General features: G+C 52.0%; 6 protein-coding genes across 6 annotated transcripts; 2 read left to right on the top strand and 4 right to left on the bottom strand.

Moving 5' to 3' along the window:
- Positions 1-833: 833 nt before the first annotated feature.
- Positions 834-2,532, top strand: J4E92_006095 (uncharacterized protein; the record flags this gene model as incomplete). The annotated part of the gene is made up of 4 exons (XM_051497469.1): positions 834-1,001; positions 1,052-1,434; positions 1,487-1,632; positions 1,679-2,532. The coding sequence occupies 4 exons, from the start codon at positions 834-836 to the stop codon at positions 2,530-2,532; spliced, it is 1,551 nt and encodes a 516-aa protein (XP_051352116.1).
- A 3,151-nt stretch (positions 2,533-5,683) lies between these two features.
- Positions 5,684-6,370, bottom strand: J4E92_006094 (uncharacterized protein; the record flags this gene model as incomplete). The annotated part of the gene is made up of 1 exon (XM_051497468.1): positions 5,684-6,370. The coding sequence occupies one exon, from the start codon at positions 6,368-6,370 to the stop codon at positions 5,684-5,686; it is 687 nt and encodes a 228-aa protein (XP_051352115.1).
- A 459-nt stretch (positions 6,371-6,829) lies between these two features.
- Positions 6,830-7,816, bottom strand: J4E92_006093 (uncharacterized protein; the record flags this gene model as incomplete). Its single annotated transcript, XM_051497467.1, has 1 exon — positions 6,830-7,816. The coding sequence occupies one exon, from the start codon at positions 7,814-7,816 to the stop codon at positions 6,830-6,832; it is 987 nt and encodes a 328-aa protein (XP_051352114.1).
- A 3,976-nt stretch (positions 7,817-11,792) lies between these two features.
- J4E92_006092 (uncharacterized protein) lies at positions 11,793-13,361 on the top strand (the record flags this gene model as incomplete). Its single annotated transcript, XM_051497466.1, has 1 exon — positions 11,793-13,361. The coding sequence occupies one exon, from the start codon at positions 11,793-11,795 to the stop codon at positions 13,359-13,361; it is 1,569 nt and encodes a 522-aa protein (XP_051352113.1).
- Positions 13,362-13,437: 76 nt separating this feature from the next.
- On the bottom strand, positions 13,438-15,169 carry J4E92_006091 (uncharacterized protein; the record flags this gene model as incomplete). Its single annotated transcript, XM_051497465.1, has 3 exons — positions 13,438-14,501; positions 14,559-14,661; positions 14,714-15,169. The coding sequence occupies 3 exons, from the start codon at positions 15,167-15,169 to the stop codon at positions 13,438-13,440; spliced, it is 1,623 nt and encodes a 540-aa protein (XP_051352112.1).
- A 1,235-nt stretch (positions 15,170-16,404) lies between these two features.
- On the bottom strand, positions 16,405-17,986 carry J4E92_006090 (uncharacterized protein; the record flags this gene model as incomplete). The annotated part of the gene is made up of 3 exons (XM_051497464.1): positions 16,405-17,130; positions 17,177-17,836; positions 17,891-17,986. The coding sequence occupies 3 exons, from the start codon at positions 17,984-17,986 to the stop codon at positions 16,405-16,407; spliced, it is 1,482 nt and encodes a 493-aa protein (XP_051352111.1).
- Positions 17,987-20,557: the final 2,571 nt, after the last annotated feature.

Genomic DNA, 20,557 nt, shown 5'->3' with positions numbered 1-20,557 from the left:
GTGTGAGATTTAGGCGCTGTGACACGACGTGACTATAACTACTGAGCGAAGCTCAGCGAAAAGCTTCGTCCTGCCGGCTGAAAAGAAACACCCTGTCGCCCAATCCTTATCCGCGGCTCCATGCGTGAGGGCGTTGTGCCAAGGTCTTGGTGGGCGTTTTTACGAGGCTTCGAATGGCCTCGTCGGCGGTGCCCAGAGATGCCATTTAACGCAAGTCCCGGTCGTTCTGGAACGCAGCAAGTTCCCAATACATGCGCTTGGTCCGGAGCGAGGAGGGGCTCTGCCTAAAGAACGATATGGTGGAATAATTGCTTTCGTAGGGGCCGCAGTGGCATCGGTCCGCACTCCTAGGATAGGGATTGCAGTTGGGAGGCTGAAACCCAATCTACGGATACGCGCTTCGTTTGGATCCGCTGAGTAGACGTGCAAGGTGATCGGTGAAGCGCGAGAGAGGGTGGACTTCCGCAGCGAGTCGGTTGGTGACAGATTTGACAAGCCAGAGGCAACGTGGTACTGCAGCCGATAGCGCCAAGCGAAGGCGCGTCAAGATATCGCGTCTTCGCCCTCTTCGGCGCTCTTACCACCGCCACGCTCGGACGCAGCAGCAGACGGGCTAAGTCAGATCCACAATCTTGTCCCATCCAACCGCCCCATGGGGTCCCGGGTTGCGCTAGGTTAGCTGGTCATATCAACCCTAGCAGGGTCCGTCTCGTTTCGAGCGACACACCCACGGCGTTTGCGAGCCTGAGTACATATAGAGACACTTGGCTGCCCCTCTTGCGAACGTTTCCTCAGACTCTTGTACTCCAGTCCACCCTCAGGCACCAATCATCATGGCAGCCGTACAGCAGCACTCCAGCCTCGAGGTCAACGAGGCCAACGAGAAAGGCCAGCATATTTACGCCAACGACATCGACAGCTCTCGGATCAGCACACCAGGAGATGTCGATGACCTGCCCGACCCAGACGCAGGCAAATCTGATGCCGAACGAGCCGCGCTTGTACGACATGCTCTCATTTTTTCTTGCTGCAGCTCGCTGACTTCGGGTAGGACAAAGCACTGGTCTGGAAGATGGACAAGTGGCTGATCCCGTGGCTGTCGCTCTTGTATCTGCTCTCCTTCTTGGACCGGACCAACATCGGCAATGCTCGTGTTGCGAACATGGAGAAGGAGATCGGTATTGATCCTGCAGGCCGCGGCTACAACGACGCCTTAACTATTTTCTTCATCTCTTACGCCGGTTTCGAGCCGCTGACAAACATCGCCATCAAGAAATGGTCGCCTCGTGTCTTTTTCACGGCTATCATCCTTGCCTGGGGAACCATTATGACACTCATGGGTCTTGTTCAGAACAAAGCGGGCCTTCTCGCATGCCGCTGGTTTCTGGGTATTGCCGAGGCTGGCCTTTTCCCAGGTGTGAACTATTACCTTTCGTAAGTTGCACCCTGCTTCTCGAACGGACGTCCGTCACTGACAATGTTGAAGCTGCTGGTACAAACGCCAGGAACTTGGTTTCCGTGCTGCTTTGTTCTTCTCCGCTGCCGCGCTTGCTGGTTCTTTCGGCGGTCTCTTGGCTGCCGCTATCACCCAGATGGATGGTGCGGGTGGTTACTCCGGTTGGCGATGGATTTGTATGTCTTCACGATCCAATCACATGATGCAAGCTAACATGCGCAGTCATTATTGAGGGTCTGATGACTGTCTTCGTCGGCATCTTCTGCTGGTGGATGGTTTTCGACTTCCCGGACACGGCCCGATTCCTCACAGCCGACGAGAAGCTACGAGCTCAGCGTCGCCTCAAGGCCGATGGACAAGCCCGCGCCAAGGTTGGAGGCATTGACCGCCGACACGTGATGGCTGCCCTTCGTGACTGGAAAACTTGGGGGTATGCTGTCATCTACATGGGCTGCCTGTGCCCTTTGTACGTTTTCTCGCTCTTCCTCCCTACGATTCTACTCGGTATGGGCCACAAAGGTACCAAGGCTCAGCTTCTGTCCGTCCCTCCTTACGCTGCTGCTGCCGCCTTAACGGTGTTTATCGGATGGATCGCCGACAAGACTAAGAAGCGTGGTATCTGCAACCTCATAGTCTCGGCGATTGGATGCGTCGGATTCGCGATGTTACTTGCCACCACGAACGCGAAAGTTCAGTACGCTGCCACATTCTTCGGTGCCATGGGCATCTACCCCACAGTCTCCAACACGTTGACTTGGGCCTCCAACAACGTCGAAGGTTCATTGAAGCGCGGTGTTATGGTTGGTGTCGTCGTCGGATGGGGTAACATGAACGGTGTCGTCTCGTCCAACATCTACATGAGCAGGGAGAAGCCGCACTACCGTACCGGCCACGGCATCGTGCTCGCCTACATGTTCTTGTTCCTATTCGGTGGAACTCTCTTCATGCACATTGCGCTCAAGCGTGAGAACAAGCTCAGGAAGGCGGGCAAGCGCGACCACTGGGTACAGGGCAAGACCGAGGAGGAGATTGAGGATATGGGTGATGTGCGGCCCGACTTCTACTACACCACCTAAGCGTTGATGGTGGCATCATGTACTCGTTCGTTCGATATCCGTGTGCGCGTTCGGTAGTATAGCAGTTCTTCCAAAACTCTAGCCCAGGAGAAAGGGTCACTTTCCAAGTCAGTCTTGTTTGCAGAGGGAATAATGAGGCTAGTGATCCAACGTCAACTACACTTACTTCTCTCCTGAAGAGGCTTTGCGATCGCGTGAATACAGTCCTCTGGCGTTCGTGAAGTCTTGGTGTTGAGAGTTGTCGCGTCGACCTCGGGAATTCCATTGGAACGTGCAGCCACACATTAGCCGCATCCACTGTGCCGCTCGTCCGAATTGCCATCAATCACGGATGGCGCAGAACTTCGATCTGGAAAAACACGCTTCGATGGGGGTCCATTTGCACGATCTCGCAGGAATGCGCCTCGAAATGCACGGAGTCGAAGAGCTGTGGCATTATCACTGCTGTTGCGATGTTTGTGGGCACCGTGGGAAGGAACGCGATGACGTCATCTGGTTCCCGTGAGGAAAGCGCGTTCTAGCGCTCGACACCAGCAGTTTCCCTTCATTGACAGACCTCCTCTTTAGCGATCCCTTCAGAGTCTCTCTTCAGGCACCTCCCCATACGTCTTGAATTCCCACATTAGATCCTGCTCTTTCGAAGCAGCTCATTTCATCATTCCCTCACAGAAACCATGTCCACACCAGCACATCCGGTGAATGCGTCGCTTTCGACTTTTAACCTAACAGTACAAGATACCGCAATTCGGTATATGTATTTCGGACTTTTCAGAACTAATGAAGATAAGGAGTGAAGATAGACGAAGAGATGCGCGCGCGGGTAACGAGCACGACGACCATCATATACGCTGGGTTCGCCCCACAATTATACGCCATCTCGAGCTCTCTCGTTTTACACCAGGAAACCCAAGCCCGTGGCACATCTCAAAGCATCGGCCTTGCAGGAAATGGTTCGCTTGCCTTGCAGGATGCACTGGTAGAAGACCGCCAAGGCATTCCACGGAGCCGCTTCCGGCTTATATCCGCGGATGAGTATTTCCAAGGGAGCTCAGTGCCTGAGGACGACCTCACCGAGGATGATACGTTTCCGCTTAACCCAACGTGCCAACATCTCTCGGTTATGCCCGACTACAGCACGTTCCTCCTAGCAACGATTGGGAAGTCAGAGAAGGCTAGCGCTTTGGAAGTTGTCTGCGCGTACTTGTCAATGCTTCGTTGCTTTCCTAAGACATCACAAACTGATCAGACGACCTTTCACAGGTTCAAATAACCGGATTCGATCATTTTTAGATGGCAGAATGTGCAACATATTCGGTAAAGACAGATCAAACTCGCACTGAGTCGCAGGAGCCAAGGAGAAGACGTTCGAACCAAGACTAGGACGCCGCACAGGCATCTCCGGAAATACCAACACCCCGGCTACCTCATTTGGTCTCCAAGCCGAAGTCCTTCGCCGTGAAATCGCTCTTGCAAGTGAAGACGCGACGGCCTACTGAACGGCTACCACAGCTGGCGCAATCGTAATCGTCCGAGGTATCAGGCGTACAGACGCCCTGAGAGCCACTGCCATCCGCGGCCTCCATGTCGAACCCTTTGTCCTCTGCTCGGATTGTTAGCTTGGGACATGGTGGTAAACCGACGATTTCTCACCATAGATAGTCCAGTGCATAACGCCCTCTACATGTACTTCGAGTTCCGTAATCAGAGCATCCGGATAATAAGAGCAGCCACCTGCTGGGTCTAAGTGCAGATGTGCGAAGTCAGCTTTTGTATCACATACAGTTCTTACGGAGACAATTACCATTACCCTCACAACGAACGCCACCGTCACTTGCGTCGTCCGTTCCACCGAGGTTGGATGTGTCACAGATAGCGTTGCAGTCCGGGGGGCCATCGAAGAACTTCCACCCCAACTAGAGCTGCGTTAGTAGAACTCTGGTTCCAAGAACAATACACGTCTTACGTAAAGTTCACCCGTAAAGTTGCTGTCTTCGAACGTGTAGATCAAGAAGTCTGCAGTCGCGACACCGACAAAACCGGCGAGGAACGGAAGGAATAGATGCATCTCGAAGACACGTCGAATGTGTGCTTTTTGAAAGATGCTGAAGATTTGCGATGGAGTTGGGAGTGAGGATGGCTCAGTCTCACACTTTATACACTAAGCTGTGCCTTGAGGGACTCCATACCTCTCATCTCCAGACTTCTTTTGCCCAGAAGTGCCAATTCCCTCACGAACAGGTTCGTGAAAAATCATGTCCGACGACTGGTAGTGTTCAAGATACAGTCAGCGCGTACAAGCAGTACCATGCAACAAGGCGAACCTCGCTTCTCATCTCGACGACGATACATTCCAATGACGGTGAACAGCGACGCGCTTGCAGTCGGGCAACGAGTACTCTACAGCAGGGCGTAATTTTACATGCCTTCATCGACGATACAAGACGTAACGGTTAAACCAAAATGCGCTCATAACAGTGAAGGATCTTTGGGGCGGTACGGATGCGGACTTGAAGTCATAATAACCGGCTGGGCCAAGAACTTCATCGACATAGCCAAGCTGTTAAAATAGAACAATGCTTACGTATATGGGATAAATTGCGCTACACTAGTTACCCCAGCTCCATGAGGACCATCATCAACTGGACTCTATCACTACTGAGATTGCACATCATCCATTAACTATGGGGTGCTCTTGAGACTATTGAAGATAAACGAAATTTCACCACCTGTGGCAGACTGGCAGGAAAGTCCATCAGCACTTCGGTAGATCTTGAGTGTTGTGCGACCAAATTCGCGTGTAGCAGGAGCATATGACTGTTGCTACATTACCATCGATCACAGTGTCACCTTCAACATATAAGCGAGCAATCAGAAACCAGCCCTCAGTGCTACGGCACAGCAATTGGACATAGGGGATGACGAGCTTGGCAACATGGAACTCTGAGCTTGGCTACGTCAAGAGGTGAAGCTGAGTGCTTCTTGGTGATCTGCAACTTTTGATCCCCGAGAATAGAGTGCGCTGTCTTGAGACCAAGCATCTTCCCGTAGGCGCAATGACGCAGTGCGCGGCATGTTGAATGTGTCAAAGTTCTCGTGTGTCAAGCAATGCACAGCAACTCAGAGTTCATAGTATTATTAGACTAACGAGGCTTCATAGCAACAGGCCTCCGATTACACCAGCAGCGATGCTAAGAAGACCACCACCACCGACCACACTCTTAGCATTGGCAGCGCCAGTAGCATCTGCCGCAGCGGCACTGGCAGTTTGGCTCACACTTCCAGAATTCGCTGCAACACCTGTGCTAGCACTCATCTCTTCCACAAATCCAGACATCGGATGTGATTTGTACAAAGTAGCGGTGGATGTCGCAGCGTCAGTGGTAGTAGCTTCCGTGGCCTGGCTGAGTTTCTCTACACCAGCCGTGATCACCAATTCAAACGTGCCTACAGCTGAGCCACTGTATGGCTCTGTGCTGCTGCCGGGGAAGTTTGCCTCGGTTCCACCAGCCGTCTCTTTGCATACCGCGCTTTCGGGCATGATCACGCAGTCCATTGTAGCGGTAAAGTCGGACTCCGGGCTTGGGTCTCCCATGTTGAGATTCCAAGTCGAAGGACCGAAAACGAGGGTTTCGGCTGGAAAGAGACCACAGTCGATGGAGGTAGCGCAGGCGAGTGCAAGAGTCGTAGCGGTGGGATTCGCGGTGACAACGGAGCCGACCATGTTCGGCAAGACTGAGCCTTCGAAGATGTCGCCGATCCATGGGACTGACATGGTTGCTGGGATGTCTTGCGCAGCAACTAGGCTGATGAAGGAGACGAAGATAAACTTTGAAGCCATGGTGACTGGATTGATCTTGTGAAGATTACGAAGTTTGAAAGAGTGAAGTTGTCGATGAGACACAGAATTTGGAACGAGTGACTGTACGAAGAATGAGCGGCGATGAGCGATACCCACGATTTGTCTACAGCGAAACTTCTTATGTATAGAATTTTCGCGTCGCGAGGCCCTCCATACTATCGTGAATCAAGCTCTTGTGGCGTTCAATAGGGGCGGCTGGCGCCTGATCTTTAGCGACCTCGGTAACTCGCAAGTTCCCGCTCCCGCGGAGGCTCAACGCACATCTTATACCGACACAAAGGCGAGGCTCTATAGAAAGCTATGCTGTGGATCGTTTTATACCGCTGCGGCTCGCTGGCTATCCAAAGGCAAACATAGGCCGTAGACGCGCCCTCGTTGTGCTTGTTGACATTTCGGTAGTCGTACGATGCATCTGTAACCGAGGGGGCTCGTGCGCAATTATTCGACATGTTCTTTCGGACTCTGGCCCGCTTGTTCCAGCAAATTGTCCCACCATGTAAAGTACGGCTCGTAGCCTCCACCGCCTCGTGCATGATGGAGGCTGTGCTTTCTTGCTCCGCCTCCCCAACCCTTGGGCAGTATCTTGTCATAACCCCACGGTAGATCCAGCCCCGAATGCAGCTCGACTAATAGCCATACGAATATAGGTACAAACAAAGTCCGCGTGAAGACATGGCTCTTTATAATGTTGAGGCTGAAGTTGGCCAGCAGCACCAGCCCCAGTCGCTCGAGAATGTGCAACTGGTTGGTAATCTGGGGGTGTATCTCGGCGTGTCGATGGTGCGGTGCGTGCCATCGCTTGACCACGGGTATGACGTGAAGCGAGTAGTGGAAGAGGAAGAAGAGCGCATCGTAGAGGAAAAAGCTCGTCGCGAGCTCCAGGGCGATTCGGCGGCTTGTAGGAGGAAGGTCTGGAAGAGCGCGTTGCGTTTGCAGCGGGGAAGACATCGTCATGTTGTGCAGTGTTGGCACCAGAAACGTGCTGTGATACGCCGCAGTGGAGTTGTTTGCTGCGATTGCTGCCGCGGCCGCGTGGTAATTGCCCGACTCTAGCATTGCAGTAAGCGGAACATCGGCAAACTTCTTGATCATGGTCAGATCCATGAGCAGCAGCGGCGTCATGTAGGTGACAGCCTCGCCCCATCGTCGCGAAGGGCGTCGCATCCCATGTGGCTTCCTAGCTGCATCTCCCTCTTTCGTATCCTGCTGAACCGCAAATCTCCATTGCGGGTTTCGCATGAACACAATCGTCATAGACACCTCGATTACTGCGTAAAGAAGGACTGTCCATATCGTCTCAAAAGTCGACAAACGATACAGAGGGTTCCGTATCAGCCATTGCCACAGGTGTGTGAGAAGAGGCTGGTATAGGTCTGGGAAGGCAACGGAAGAGAGAAACAGGGTTCCTAGAGCAGCTCGATACATTGAAACCATGATTGTATGTGGTAACGAGTGAAGAGAAGTTCTTAGTATGCTGAATCGCATCCATTTGCCTTCCTTTGGCGCTTTCTGGGCATTCATGACTCTTGACGTCATCCGATCGGAACGGTTCCGAAGGCATTCTATCTCGAAATTGCATCTCACCCAGCACCATCATTCGCTATCCAGCTGGCATCTACCGCAGTCATGTTTGACATCCAGCTTCGACCGATTAAAGACACGCTCTTCGATACCATCACGCCACTCGTTCCCTCCGTTTGCTCGCCACTAGTTCTCACGTTTCTGGCCTTCTCCTCGGGTGTGATCTCCTGTATTTACGCTGCATCCAACAATACTTTAGCGAGCACCACATTCTGGGCACTGAACAGGGCACTGGACTGTCTCGACGGCGCTGTCGCCCGCGCACGCAACCAGTCTTCGGATCTTGGCGGCTTTTTCGACCTTTTGGGCGACTTCGTCGTCTATTCGACCATCCCTATATCCTGCGCTTTAGCGCGTAATGATGAGCCCGATGCAAAGAGCATCTGGCTCTCAGTGGCTGTTTTAGAAGCATCATTTCACGTCAACAACTTTGTCTTATTCTACATTGGCGCCATTCTCGAGAAGCGCAAGGGCAGCGGGAAAGATGGAAGCAGGGTTAAAGAGCTGACCAGCGTGGCAATGCGACCAGCACTTATCGAAGGGACGGAAAGCGCGGCTTTCTTCACAGCCATGCTCATCTGTCCTCGCTATCTGCAGCATCTCTCATGGACTATGGCCCTTTTAGTATGCTTAGGCATTGCTCAAAGGACAAGTTGGCTTGTACAGGCGCTAAGCTAAACGGTATCGAATGGAACTCGCTACAGAGAAGGAGAGGCCGCTTTCTGCTGCATAATGCCCTTCTCTCGAAGCCTCGAGATGACACTTCGTGCATCGCCTTTACAAGCCGCAAGCTCCGAGTTGCTCATCACCTCTGAGAGACTACCATTGCTTCCGCTCGACATAATGGTCGGATAACGGATGTTGTTGGACTCGATGAAGTTCTTCACCTGCAAATGGTCAATACTTAGATCCCAGTACTCGGAAGGTCCCATCGTGACCACGAACCTCTTCTGACAGCTCATCTCTATGCCATTGCACGATGTGGTATCCAGACTCAACCTCTATTGCTTTCTTCGCTTCTACCCAAGCTGGTGTTTCTTTCAATGATAATCCGCCATGTGTAATATCACCTGCGGGAATCAGCATATTTTGTCACATTATCAGACGGATTAATTCGCCGAGGGAAGCATACAGGCGGCACAAGCTGGATTCTCCTCTGAAGAATGGCAAATCTTTCGATAACCGTACCTCAATTTGCCCATGATAGATGCGTCGGCATTGTATAGGATGTAAAGTGTACGAGACATTCCTGAGACTCGCTATAACTGAGAACAAAGTGATGATGGTGTTTGCGAATCGGGCTCAACTCGGTGGCTGGGATGAAGGGTCGATGACGTGCACACCGCACGGACCATGAGTGTCAGTCAGCCGAGGAGCGCCCAAGAAGCCACCGCAGCCATTTCATCGCCTCCCATCAATACGCTATTTGCATGGCACTACTATCGTTCTGAAAAGCAACATTTCGCAATACCGAACCTCGAGAATGTCAACAGATCCAATCAGATTCAATAAGGCCGTTTCAGCAGCGCATGCCACAGCATCTTCTATCGCTGCATTGTTGTTATTGCGATACTCGTCATGGCCGATACTCCCGTCACAAGGATCGGCCCCTCAAGACGCTCACGGGAAGAGCCAACACCTAGACGATTCGCACAATCCTACGATCAATGGTCACAACAAGATGGCTAACGCGCTGACTGCATGGGAGACCGCTTACCTCCTGTACGACACTTATGCGATGATTCATGCACGCCGCAAGAAGGACCAGTCAGCAGTTCGCGCTGCCTTACGCGTTGTGGCCCGAGACTCACCCATCACTCTCGTTCATCACGTGCTGCTCTCATCCGCGTTACTCGTGTTGCAAGCGTACATTGCAGCCGGCAGAGAAAAGGGGATGTGGGTGATCACCGCGTTCTTATTGATGAATGGCAGTACACCACTAATGCATGCGCGATGGTGGAACCGACAGCGCACAGGAGCATCAAACAATGCTTTAGATATGGCCTTCTTGGCAACATTCGCTGCTTCAAGATTCGGTGTCGTTTACTGGATATTGTCGAAATACGGCCAGCATCATGGCCTTGGTCCGTGCCAAGCGTATGCAATGCTCAGGAAAAGATGTCAGATCGGAACTGCTATGCTGGTTGGGCTGAACGCTATCTGGTGGACCATGCTGGCTTTCAACATAGCGAAGAGGAACATCAAGCGACGAATACATTGAAATCTTGCTATGGAGAGCTACGCGACACACATATCATAATTGAGTCTGACGGTCTCTGAGTCGGCAACTGCTTCATGTCTCGAGCCCAATCCTCAGGCATCACCGAATCGTTCGGCTCCCATCCCAGCCAACCGCGTACTCCACGCGGTTTAATCTTCCCATCAATCTGGATTCCCAGGCGCAAAAACGTCTCTGCTACAGCCAGCACGATCTCGCGGATCGCATCGCGACCCAAACAGGTCTTGGGACCCGCTCCGTAGGCTACACCGGGCGCCAGGCCCTTGTCAAGATATCGATCTGGGTCGAACACATCCCAAGTCGACCCGTAAGTCGATCGATCGCGGCCACCGCCCACGAAATACAACCAACAGTCCCAGCCCTTTGGTATTCTGATGTCAGCCTGCTCTCCCGGCGACGAGATGATATTGTCTCTTGTTGATCGTCTCATGACGCCTACAATTGGCGGGCTAAGTCGTTCAGTCTCTAATAGTATGGCGCGTAAGCGTAGCGAAAGCCTCCCTGGTTCAGTTTCACCGGCCAAAGTATCGGCCAGCGACCGACCGTCCTTCGTCCGATACAAGAATAGGTTTGACAAGAAGGCTGTCAGAAGAGATGCTAGCGCTTTGACCGCGAGGCTGCTGGTAAAGAGGACTGAGTGCTTTGCCACATCCTCTGTTTCGCCTTGGCCCGCAACAGCAAATGGACATGCTTTCACATCGTCCTTCATGTGACGCAGAATTCTGTCTTGCAGCTTCTTGTTCGCCTCCTTACCCTTCTTGCGAGGCGAGTGCCAGAAACCTGTGTTGACTGTCACTGGGAACAGCGAGAATTGGCCTCGAAGCAGGTCTTCCTGCAAACTCTCCAGCGTATCGAAGAGACTGTTGTCGCGGTCGAGACCCAGGAATGTTCCGAGCAGTATCTTCCATGAAAGCCTTTTCAGAGACTCATACATGTCTATCGCTGACGTTGACGGCTCCGAAAAATGTTGATTGACCCGCCCAGATACTGCAGGAGCTAGCATTTTCTTGAGAGACTCCATTCTCGCTTCCCATGTTTGACGCATAGATGCATGTTCGTCACCATCCGTCAGTAACAAGTTCGGTGATGGAAAGAACGGTGCCATCAGCTCAGCATATGCGCCACTGGCTTCGTAACCTGACGCATCTTGGGCCAGGACTTGATGGATTTGCGCATGCGAGGAGACAATTGCGACATTGCGATTCAGCACCTTTGCCCGAACGATAGCTCTATTCTCTACAGCCTCCGGGTGCTGTCTTTGGAAATCGATGATGCGCGATGTGATGAATGCCTCCGGCGAGTTGTGAAACGAGAAGCTTTCGGTAAACCCGCGCAGTGTCGAAGAGCTGCCCTGGGGAAGTTGCGGTTCTGGCTTAGGCATCGTGGAGAGTGGATTTGGCTGCGAACTACAGATCGCAGCAACGTCTAACCTCATATCGCAACGGGTATCTCGGCTGCGGGGGTGTGGTGGTCGCTACGTCATCGACTTTACGCCACCGCTTGGTATCCAACGAGTCTAGACACAGCTTATCCTGGAATTTCTGAGGTTTCAAAGCTCACTGCAAACGAAATCACTTGAGAATGGATATAAAACGCCCCTATGACGAAGGAACGAAACGACCCTACCAAGACGAGGTGATACCGACCACGCATGCAACTACTTTCAAGCAACCGCTTCTCCACAACGCCTACGCATACTTCTGCATTGCGCTTTTGTTCGTCAACTACTTCCTCGCGCAATACGATAAATTCATTCTATCATACTTCCAGACTTCTGTGTTAGCAGATCTCTCGTTGAGCTCGACCCAATATGGCCTGCTCTCAGGCTACGCAACAGGCATTGTCTACGCCATACTGGCTCTCCCCATCGCTTTCCTGTCAGACTATACATCTGCTCGCGTATGGGTTCTGTCCGTTACAGCGGCATGGTGGAGCTTATGCGTCATCTTCCAGTCTCTAGCAAACAACTTCGGACAGCTATTCTGTGCAAGACTTGGAATGGGTATCGGACAGGCAAGTGTGGAGGCACTATCCATCAGTCTCATCAGCGACTTGGTGGGATGGAGGAACGTGTTCATTGGAGAGAGCGTACTCTATGTTGGAGTATACATTGGCGAAGCCATCAGTGGTCAGATCGCTACTGCGTTCACGGAAACCGGTACAAGCTGGCGCATCGCTCTAAGAGCCATCGGCATCACGGGATGTGTTGTAGCGGTGCTACTGAGACTCGTCCTGCGGGAACCAAAGAGAAGAGAAAGTCTGGTTCAAATGCACGCACGCCATCACAGCAATAGCATAGACGAGGATTTCGCCGATATACCACCGCACATCCAAGGTACATCGAGGATGAAAGCAGCAACGTCTGATCTGCATGCTACTTTTGCGTACATCCTCCGCATGAACTCTTTCTGGCTCCTCGTTCTCTCCGCCGGCTTCCGTCAGTTGAGCGGCAACGTCTTCGGATACTACATGCCCAGCTACCTCGGCGATACATATCCTTCGCATACTGAAATCTTCTCGCGTTACGGCATCATCGTCGGTGTCGTCGGGTCAGTCGCGGTACTCAGTGGCGGCATCATGACCTCGGTACTATGGCCACGTACGAAACTAACGCCTGTCTATCTGACCGGCATTGGAGGCATGATCAGCTCGCTTTTCGTTCTCCTCATGATCTTCTCGCGCGATATTGCCAATGGTTCGGAAGACCGAGGCATCAAGATTCTCTACGGCGTCATGAGTCTTGCTTATCTCACTGCGGAACTCTGGCTGGGCTGTCTTTTCGCGCTCATTGCGCTGCTTCTTCCTCCGCGTTATAAGACATTTGGACTTGCTATCTGGGGTAGTGTGCAAGTTCTGATTTACTCTTCAGGGCCTCAGATCATTGGCCTGTCGCTGATGGATGAGGAGACAACGAGTGAAAGCTACAGAAGGGTGACACAATTGTGCTTGGCAATTATTATCCCTGTTGGTTATTGGCTGGCTGGTATCGGGTTTCTTCTCTCGATACCTTTGGTAAAAAAGGACTTGAGGGAGGAATTTGCTACGGGGAGGTTGAGTCGTAGAAGGACAATTGGGTTCAGCATCTTCGCAGGGGTGTTAGCAACCGTTGTAATCACTTTGTTCGTTGTAAGCTTAGTGTATCAAGCGTAAATGTTCATAGCACGTTAAGCACGAATAACTTTCCATTGTGCTCTACAGAGCTGGTTTCTAGGCGCAACACCATGCTTTACTTGAAAGACAAGCCCAGAAGATCTTCAACGCCTGCGTATAGTGGGCAAGCATAGTCTGCCTCGAGCAGTGGCCGAATAGTCACGCCACTACTTCCGTCTTTGCCCAACACACCCAACTCCTTGCCAAGCGCACTACCCACCTTGGGCCATCCAACGCCACCAGCGGGGTTCTTCGCAAAGTTTGCCCAAGTCTTCTGCATGAAAGCACTGAGTTGAATCTGCTGCTGCGTCGCAGTGCCAAACTCGCTTGAAAGCGGATACGTACCAAAGACCTCAGGGATCTCAGCAGTGTGGTAGGCGCCTGGGTTGGGGAAAAGGGCGACCGAAGGAAATACGGGCGTGAACTGGTATCGATAGGTTGTGCGACCAGAAATGGCGAGATAGTTCGCTAGCCTGGCGGTCGTACATGTGAAGACCAAATCTGTGCCGAGCCTATCGGCTAGTTCGTAGAAATCTGTGATACCCTGTGCAGCATATGCCGCAATTATGGAGTCACGAACGGCTTGGGATGTGATGTTGTACTGGCTGAAGAAGTTGTTCACGGCGGTTTTACCGTCCATTACACCGGCTACTGCCAGGAAGGCACGTGCTTCGTTCAGATTCGTCCCTAGCATCGTTGGCACGTTGGCAAACTTCCCGGTGGAAATGCTGAGTCTAACGTCGGGAACAGATGTGCCATCGTTGTTGACAGGTGGGAATGCGAGCGAGTTGGGCTCGATGTATGCTTTGATGTCCTCGGCGGATACCTTGCGAAGGCAAGCAATGTCTGTGCAGCCAAAATGCAGCAAGACCTGCTTGTAGTTGACTAGGCCATTTCCGGGAAGTACCGCATTCTGAGACTCAAGGATAGCTGACGAGAACGGAAGTGGGCTGGGTGGGTTGGCCAGCAACTGCTTGACCGATTCGCCGCCTGCGGATTCACCGAAGATCATCACGCGAGAAGGATCGCCGCCAAATTGCGCAATGTTGTCTTGCACCCATTGCAGTGCGAATCGCTGGTCTAAAAAGCCAGCGTTTTGTGAGCCAAAGGGTATTTCGGGCGAGTTTGAGAAGCCAAAGACTAAATTTGGCATGTTAGTCACACAACGTCTTGACTTGGAATGACAGAGACACTCACTGTTTGTGCGATAGTTGATGGTGACTACAACGACGTCTTCGTTGATCGCTAGAGAGCTTCCGTCGTAAAATCCTAGTCCGCCAGTTCCGAAAGCTAAGTTACCCTACACATGTCAGCATACTGTCAATTTCCGCAAAAGGAGAGTGAATGCATACTCCAAACAGCCAGAACATGACGGCCTTCTTGCTTGAAGATGTCACACCTGGCGGTGTGTAGACATTGAGGTACAAACAATCTTCACTCTCTGCCGGCGGTGAAGAGGTAGGGTTGTTGAAGTACTCCATAGTCCGTGCACGGATATCGCCAGTGCCAGAGAACTGCTGAATACATGCTGGTTTTATCGTCTGAGCTTGTAGAGGACTAGTCCATGGTGCCGCTGCTTCTGGTGGTGCGAATCGAAGAGGAGGCGATTTAGCAAAAGGAACTCCCAGGTAGGCGTTCGCTGAGGCTGTCAATGATGGCTGATTTGAGGGCTTGGTCGTGGTTCCTATGATGACACCAGAGGCAAGAGTGACCGTTGGCCCATTTTCAACGGGCGCTGACAGGACTGTTGACGCGAAAGAGCATAGTAAAAGCGCTTTGCTCACGGACGAAACGATGTGAAACGCCATCGTCAAGGTAGGAGATGATTGCGAGTGTAGAGTTGGAAGTCACACAAGACTCTCGGATCATCTACTTCCATGTTGGGGAACAACTGTTATAAGTCAAAATGACAGCACGCTAGGGCGATTTGAATTGGATGCTAGTCTGTCAGCACGATGTCGATAGTGTATATTGTGTCGGTGTTGTATGCAGATCATCGTCGGTCTTCGTTTAGCCTGAGCGGTAGTCGAGGTTACTCCAGGGTTTACGCATCTTCGGAGGCATGATGGAGCCTATGATCGTGGAAGGAAGAACGGTCCACGACTCAAGCGAGAGCGAGAACGACAGCCTATGCCCCAGCATCCGGAGTCGTGGCTCCAGGCGATCGACAAATAGCGCGCGCGGCCAAATGCTAGAGTCCATTTCCCCTGCAACAGATCTGGATGCGGTCTACAAATCGCTTCCGGTGAGTTCCTCTGTAGTCCGACCACCAATCAGCTTTCAGACGATGCCTCGGCACTGCGCAAGCTCCCCTTCCGCCGTAGATCATCCGCACGTGCAGCCAATTACCGCACGCGGGTACCTCGGCAAGAATTGCAGGCATCGACCGTCATCGGGGTACTGACGCGACCGTGGCTATCAGACAATAAAAGTGATGACTTCTCCGCATGTCGTCCGTCTCACAGGATTCTCGATGGTCGTGCTGTCGCGTGGGAAGTCTCGCTACTAAATGCAGGATTGAGGGGTTTGTCACCGGAGTTCGTCGTGCTTTCCCTAGACGATGAGAACGCTTGCAGCTCTGGTGTCCATGCCGAACAGTGAAGTAACGGCCGTTGCATATCGTGAGAGAAAGTGCGCGGTTTGTTCTAATTAGTGTAGTTGTGTTGTCAGAGCTGTAATGCAGGAGGCCAGCTTCCCAGTGAGGCTCAGGGGATTGCGATCGGGGCCAAGCTGTCATTACCTAAGCAACTATCTCCTACCCGGGTAGCTGGAGCGCTGGGCATGTTGAGTCAGTACTAGGTATTGCAGCGCATCGATGAAGATAAGCAATGGGAGTCAGTATCGGAAAGCCAGTGCATCACATGTCACAAGCGCTGAGAAGAATTCAAGAGTATGAAGACGGAGATGTTGATTGAATGCCGCGTGAACCTTCCAGGGTTGGAAAAGGTCCAAGCGCGTCCGTCCGCCTTCTTTGGCGACAAGAGGGAATGACGCCGAGTTGTCGGCCATCATCGATCGCGCCCTCTCGTCGCCGTCATTCGTCTTATCTCTTTACTGTTTCAATTGTCTCAACACCAATATCCTTCTCATGTTCCATACCCTTATTTCTTGCAACGACTTCTTCCTCGGTCAATATCGGCTTGCCGCGAAGCTGCGCCCAAACGGCCTGATGCATCGGCCTTAGGAAGAGGGCGTCCATCTCCTCAAGACTGATACCTTTTGTCTCGGGCACGAAGAAGAAACTCCAGATACCCATTGCGACTAAGATGGTGGCGAAGAAGAAGTAAGCCCCGTAACCCAAATCTGAGATCATGTATGGGGTACTGCGGGCAATGATGAAAGAACCGAGCCAAGTATCCGCAGTCGTAAGCGACACGCACAGCATACGGATGTCGAGTGGGAAGATTTCGGAAGCGTAGGTCCACGTGATCCCCTGCCACGTAGCGCAGATGATGAAGGCGTTGATGTAAACGCAGACCATCGCAAGGTAGCCCCAGCCGTTGCGTGTGACATCGCCTCTCAAAGCAGCTCCAGCTGGATCAGCCTTCATGACATAACCACCGATGTACCACATGGGTATGCAACCGAGCGCAGCTCCCCAGATAAGGCCCTTACGACGACCAACCTTCTCGACAACGATGAAGGTGAAGGTGAACATGCCGAGTGTCTTTGCGATACCGTAGAATCCAGTGGAGAAGAGCTTCAGTGACGTTCCAGAAATACCGAGTGTTTCGAAGATGCGAGGCGCGTAGTAAGTGATGATGTTGACCTGACAGATTAGCCTCTATCGTGCCGTGCAGATGGTATGTACTTACACCAGTGAAGGACTGCAGAAACATGAGCGCAAGACCAATGGCCATGCGGTTACGCACACCCTTCTGGAATAGCTTCATGAACTGTTGCTTCTTGCTCTGTCGATTCGCGCTACGCCGTTCGACTTGGGCGCGGATCTCGCTCATTTCGTGCTGGATGTACGCATGTGACTCGTCGAGGCACCTAATCTTACACAAGATGCGTTCTGCGCCTTCGAAGTTGTCCTTCTTTGCGAGGTATCGAGGCGACTCAGGGCACCACGCGACACCGAGAAGCAAGAGCAGACCAGGGATGAGCTGGATCGCAAGGGGAACGATCCACTGCGTCTGGCCTTCGACGCTAATGGTCTGATCACAAGCATAGTTGATCCAGAAGCCCAGCATACCTCCACCTTGCGAAGCGATTTCGAAAATACCGACCAACCTGCCACGGATGGAAGGTGGAGCTGTTTCAGAGATGTAAACAGGCACGACCATACTTGATGCGCCAATGCCTAGACCTGCTACGGCTCGACCGCCATAGATCATGTTGAGACTACCTTGAGAGGCAGTCATGAGTGTGCCGCCAAGCAGGAATACCGCGGACGCAAATATTATAGTCTTTTTTCGACCAATGCGTTCCGCGAAGGGGAAAGCGATAAGCGCCCCGAAGAAGCATCCCGCCTACTCATTGTCAGTCCGCGACGACTTGGTAACAGCTCGTTTCTGGAAACCTACCTGGAAAGTAGAAACGATGTTGCCTTGGATTGTGTCGCGATTGCTCTTTGCGATATCGTTCATGCCAAAGTCACGAATGAAGGATTCGAGGGCCATAGTCCCGCCAATAACGGCTGTATCGTAGCCCACTGTTTCGACATTAGCTTTTACACTCAGACTGTTTCGATCTTACTTACTGGCTAGCGCAGACATCGAGGCAATGAGTGCGATGAGGTGGATCCGCCAGTTGCGGACCTCTGGCGGGTCCAGAGTACCAGATGCATGAGTGTTGAAGCAACCCATATGTTGGTTTAAGATTTAGTTAAATTGATCTCAAGATAGATGGGTAAAGTACAGTTTCTAGCCTGATTATGAGCATTCTGAGCGAAGGGTGTGTGTGCTCTTATGCCCGCTGCCTCGCTTTGCAGGCCTTCATTGCCGAGCCATCCTTCATGATGCTACCTCGCCATCACTACAGTCATACCCCGCGGGGAAACTGCACGAGGACTAGCATCGTCCCATATTTACCGCAACAGTTGCTGTTCCAAGCTATCTCTCGGATCATCGTAGCGAATCTGGGGAAGGGTCCACTTGGCAGTCGACAAGGTCAAGCCTTACCCTATGGTTGGCATCTGGGGTTGTGACATTTTATAGGTAGAGAGCCGCATAGAGGATGCACACAAGGCACTTGGCGGTCGACCGTTATCGACGGTATGGGTGGTGAAGCTTGACAGAACAGTGGATGCCGGTAGCGTGTGCGGGGTAAACTGGGTCGGGTGAAAATCTATGCCCGTGGCGGACATCCATGCCTTTTTCGACCTTGCATCTGGCAGCCCGGTACCTTCACCTTAACCAAACTACCATGGAACAACTTTGGCAGTAAATATGTTTGCTGTCTGGAAATGGCCTGTGTGTAAGATCGAATCGTGGAATCACGATCTGCAACATCCGTCTCCACGGCCAACAGCCGAATACCGCATAACAGCTACAGATTATCAGACCACACCTGGGCATGCTCGCGCTCCGCTGGCACGTGGCAGGATGAATATTTCCGCCCCAAGATACCAAGCCCTGGCACAGGCTCTCTTGACATGCACAAGATGACGGAGCCGCCGTATACGATAAAATTGCGGGACGGTCCATCGCACCTGGGCACGGCGGCAAGTCGCTTAGCTCGCTACTGTCAGCAGCAACAACGTGTTTGGCTGGCTATATCATGTTCTACACCTCACAAGAGTATTGGCATGTTGACTTGGACTACGCTAGGGTAAGACCGCGGCCGACAACGTATCTGACGTCTCGCAAATGCGATGTTTGTCATCCCAATGGGAAGGATGCGACACTGCATACAAAGTGGCGACATTATGGTGCGGCGTTCGCGTCTACCTTGCCATTCTTGGAGATATCGACGTCCTCTGAGCCAGTTCTAGCGCATGTCAAGAGCGCGGATGGAGAAGTATTGCATTAAGCTTGGGCGAGACGACCAAGGCAATGGTTGTGAACTCAGAGTTCAGGTGTACGGGGTCCTAGATGTTTTCAACCACCGACAATTACAGTATTAAGAACCATACCTAAGCACAGGTTCCACCATGCAAATTGTACAAAGTACGGAAGCCCCAGAAAACATTTGTGACTCTAGTAAGAAGATGTGCTCAAGCATGGGTACACCGTAACACTAGACTCCAGATACCGGGAACGTTCGAGATTACGAGAAGAAGTCTATATTGGTATTACAGTACGATATAATGCCATGCTGATTGTAGGAGTAATAGGACAACAAGTAGCATGGCCAGGCCAAGTACTGCTGTACGAACCACATCTCTGCCGACGGTGCCCGGGCGTCTGACCGTGCAAGCTACACCAATCAATTCCTTGCCCACGCCTTCTTACTTTCACTGACAAACATTATGCCAAAAAGAACAAGGAAGAAAGCTGTTGTATCAACGATCATCCAGTATAGCAGCGACTGAAGTGCAGCCCCGTTCAAGTAATTCACATTCCACAGATCTAGCCTAAGTAGATCGTATGAGAACTGAGACTTGCCGACAGCCACCACCAATCGATAAGCCAACAGGGCCAACTTGAAAAAGAAGTGGACCCAAAGCACGTGAATGCCGGCGTACATCAACTCCAGTATATAACAAGCAGACAGGAGAACGGCCAAGTTGCAGCGAGCCCATGGACTGAGCGATGGCGACTCTCGCATGTTATGAAGGAGTTCAAGCTCCCTGCGTATGTACCATTCGCTGTTTGTAATCGCGCCTAACAAGCGTATGCAACAAAGCTTGTGCTTTGTGGGGTCTCGTTGAACAAATTGAAGCTCGTGGTTCCAATATATGCATCTCTCGGGCTGTAGTTTGGCCCACTTCGAAAAACACGCGTCGCCGACAATGTGCATGCAGGGATGCAGCTGGATTGGGCGACAGCCTTGGGCGGAGGGTGAGATCGAAGTGATGTATGGTTCTTGGCAGATGATGCACACATCTTCTGGGGCGACGGTGACGTCGGCTCGAATGTTGTAGTTCAGTCTCCATAAAAGATCGCGGAAAAATGTTTGCGGCCTGACGGACATTATGGTGTGGAGGCTTGGCTGTCCTGTGACTGGATTGAAGCATTCACTTTAGATCTATATGTAATCAACTCTTCACGATGCGTTTGCACTCGTGCAGCGGCGCATGTCCAGAGACA

The sequence above is a fragment of the Alternaria infectoria genome, assembly GCF_024043175.1.
Source record: "Alternaria infectoria strain BMP 0036 chromosome Unknown scaffold_9, whole genome shotgun sequence".
Classification (NCBI taxonomy): Eukaryota; Fungi; Ascomycota; class Dothideomycetes; order Pleosporales; family Pleosporaceae; genus Alternaria; species Alternaria infectoria.
The sequence above is the reverse complement of the archived record's forward strand: the minus strand, read 5'-3'. Positions and strand labels throughout refer to the sequence as shown.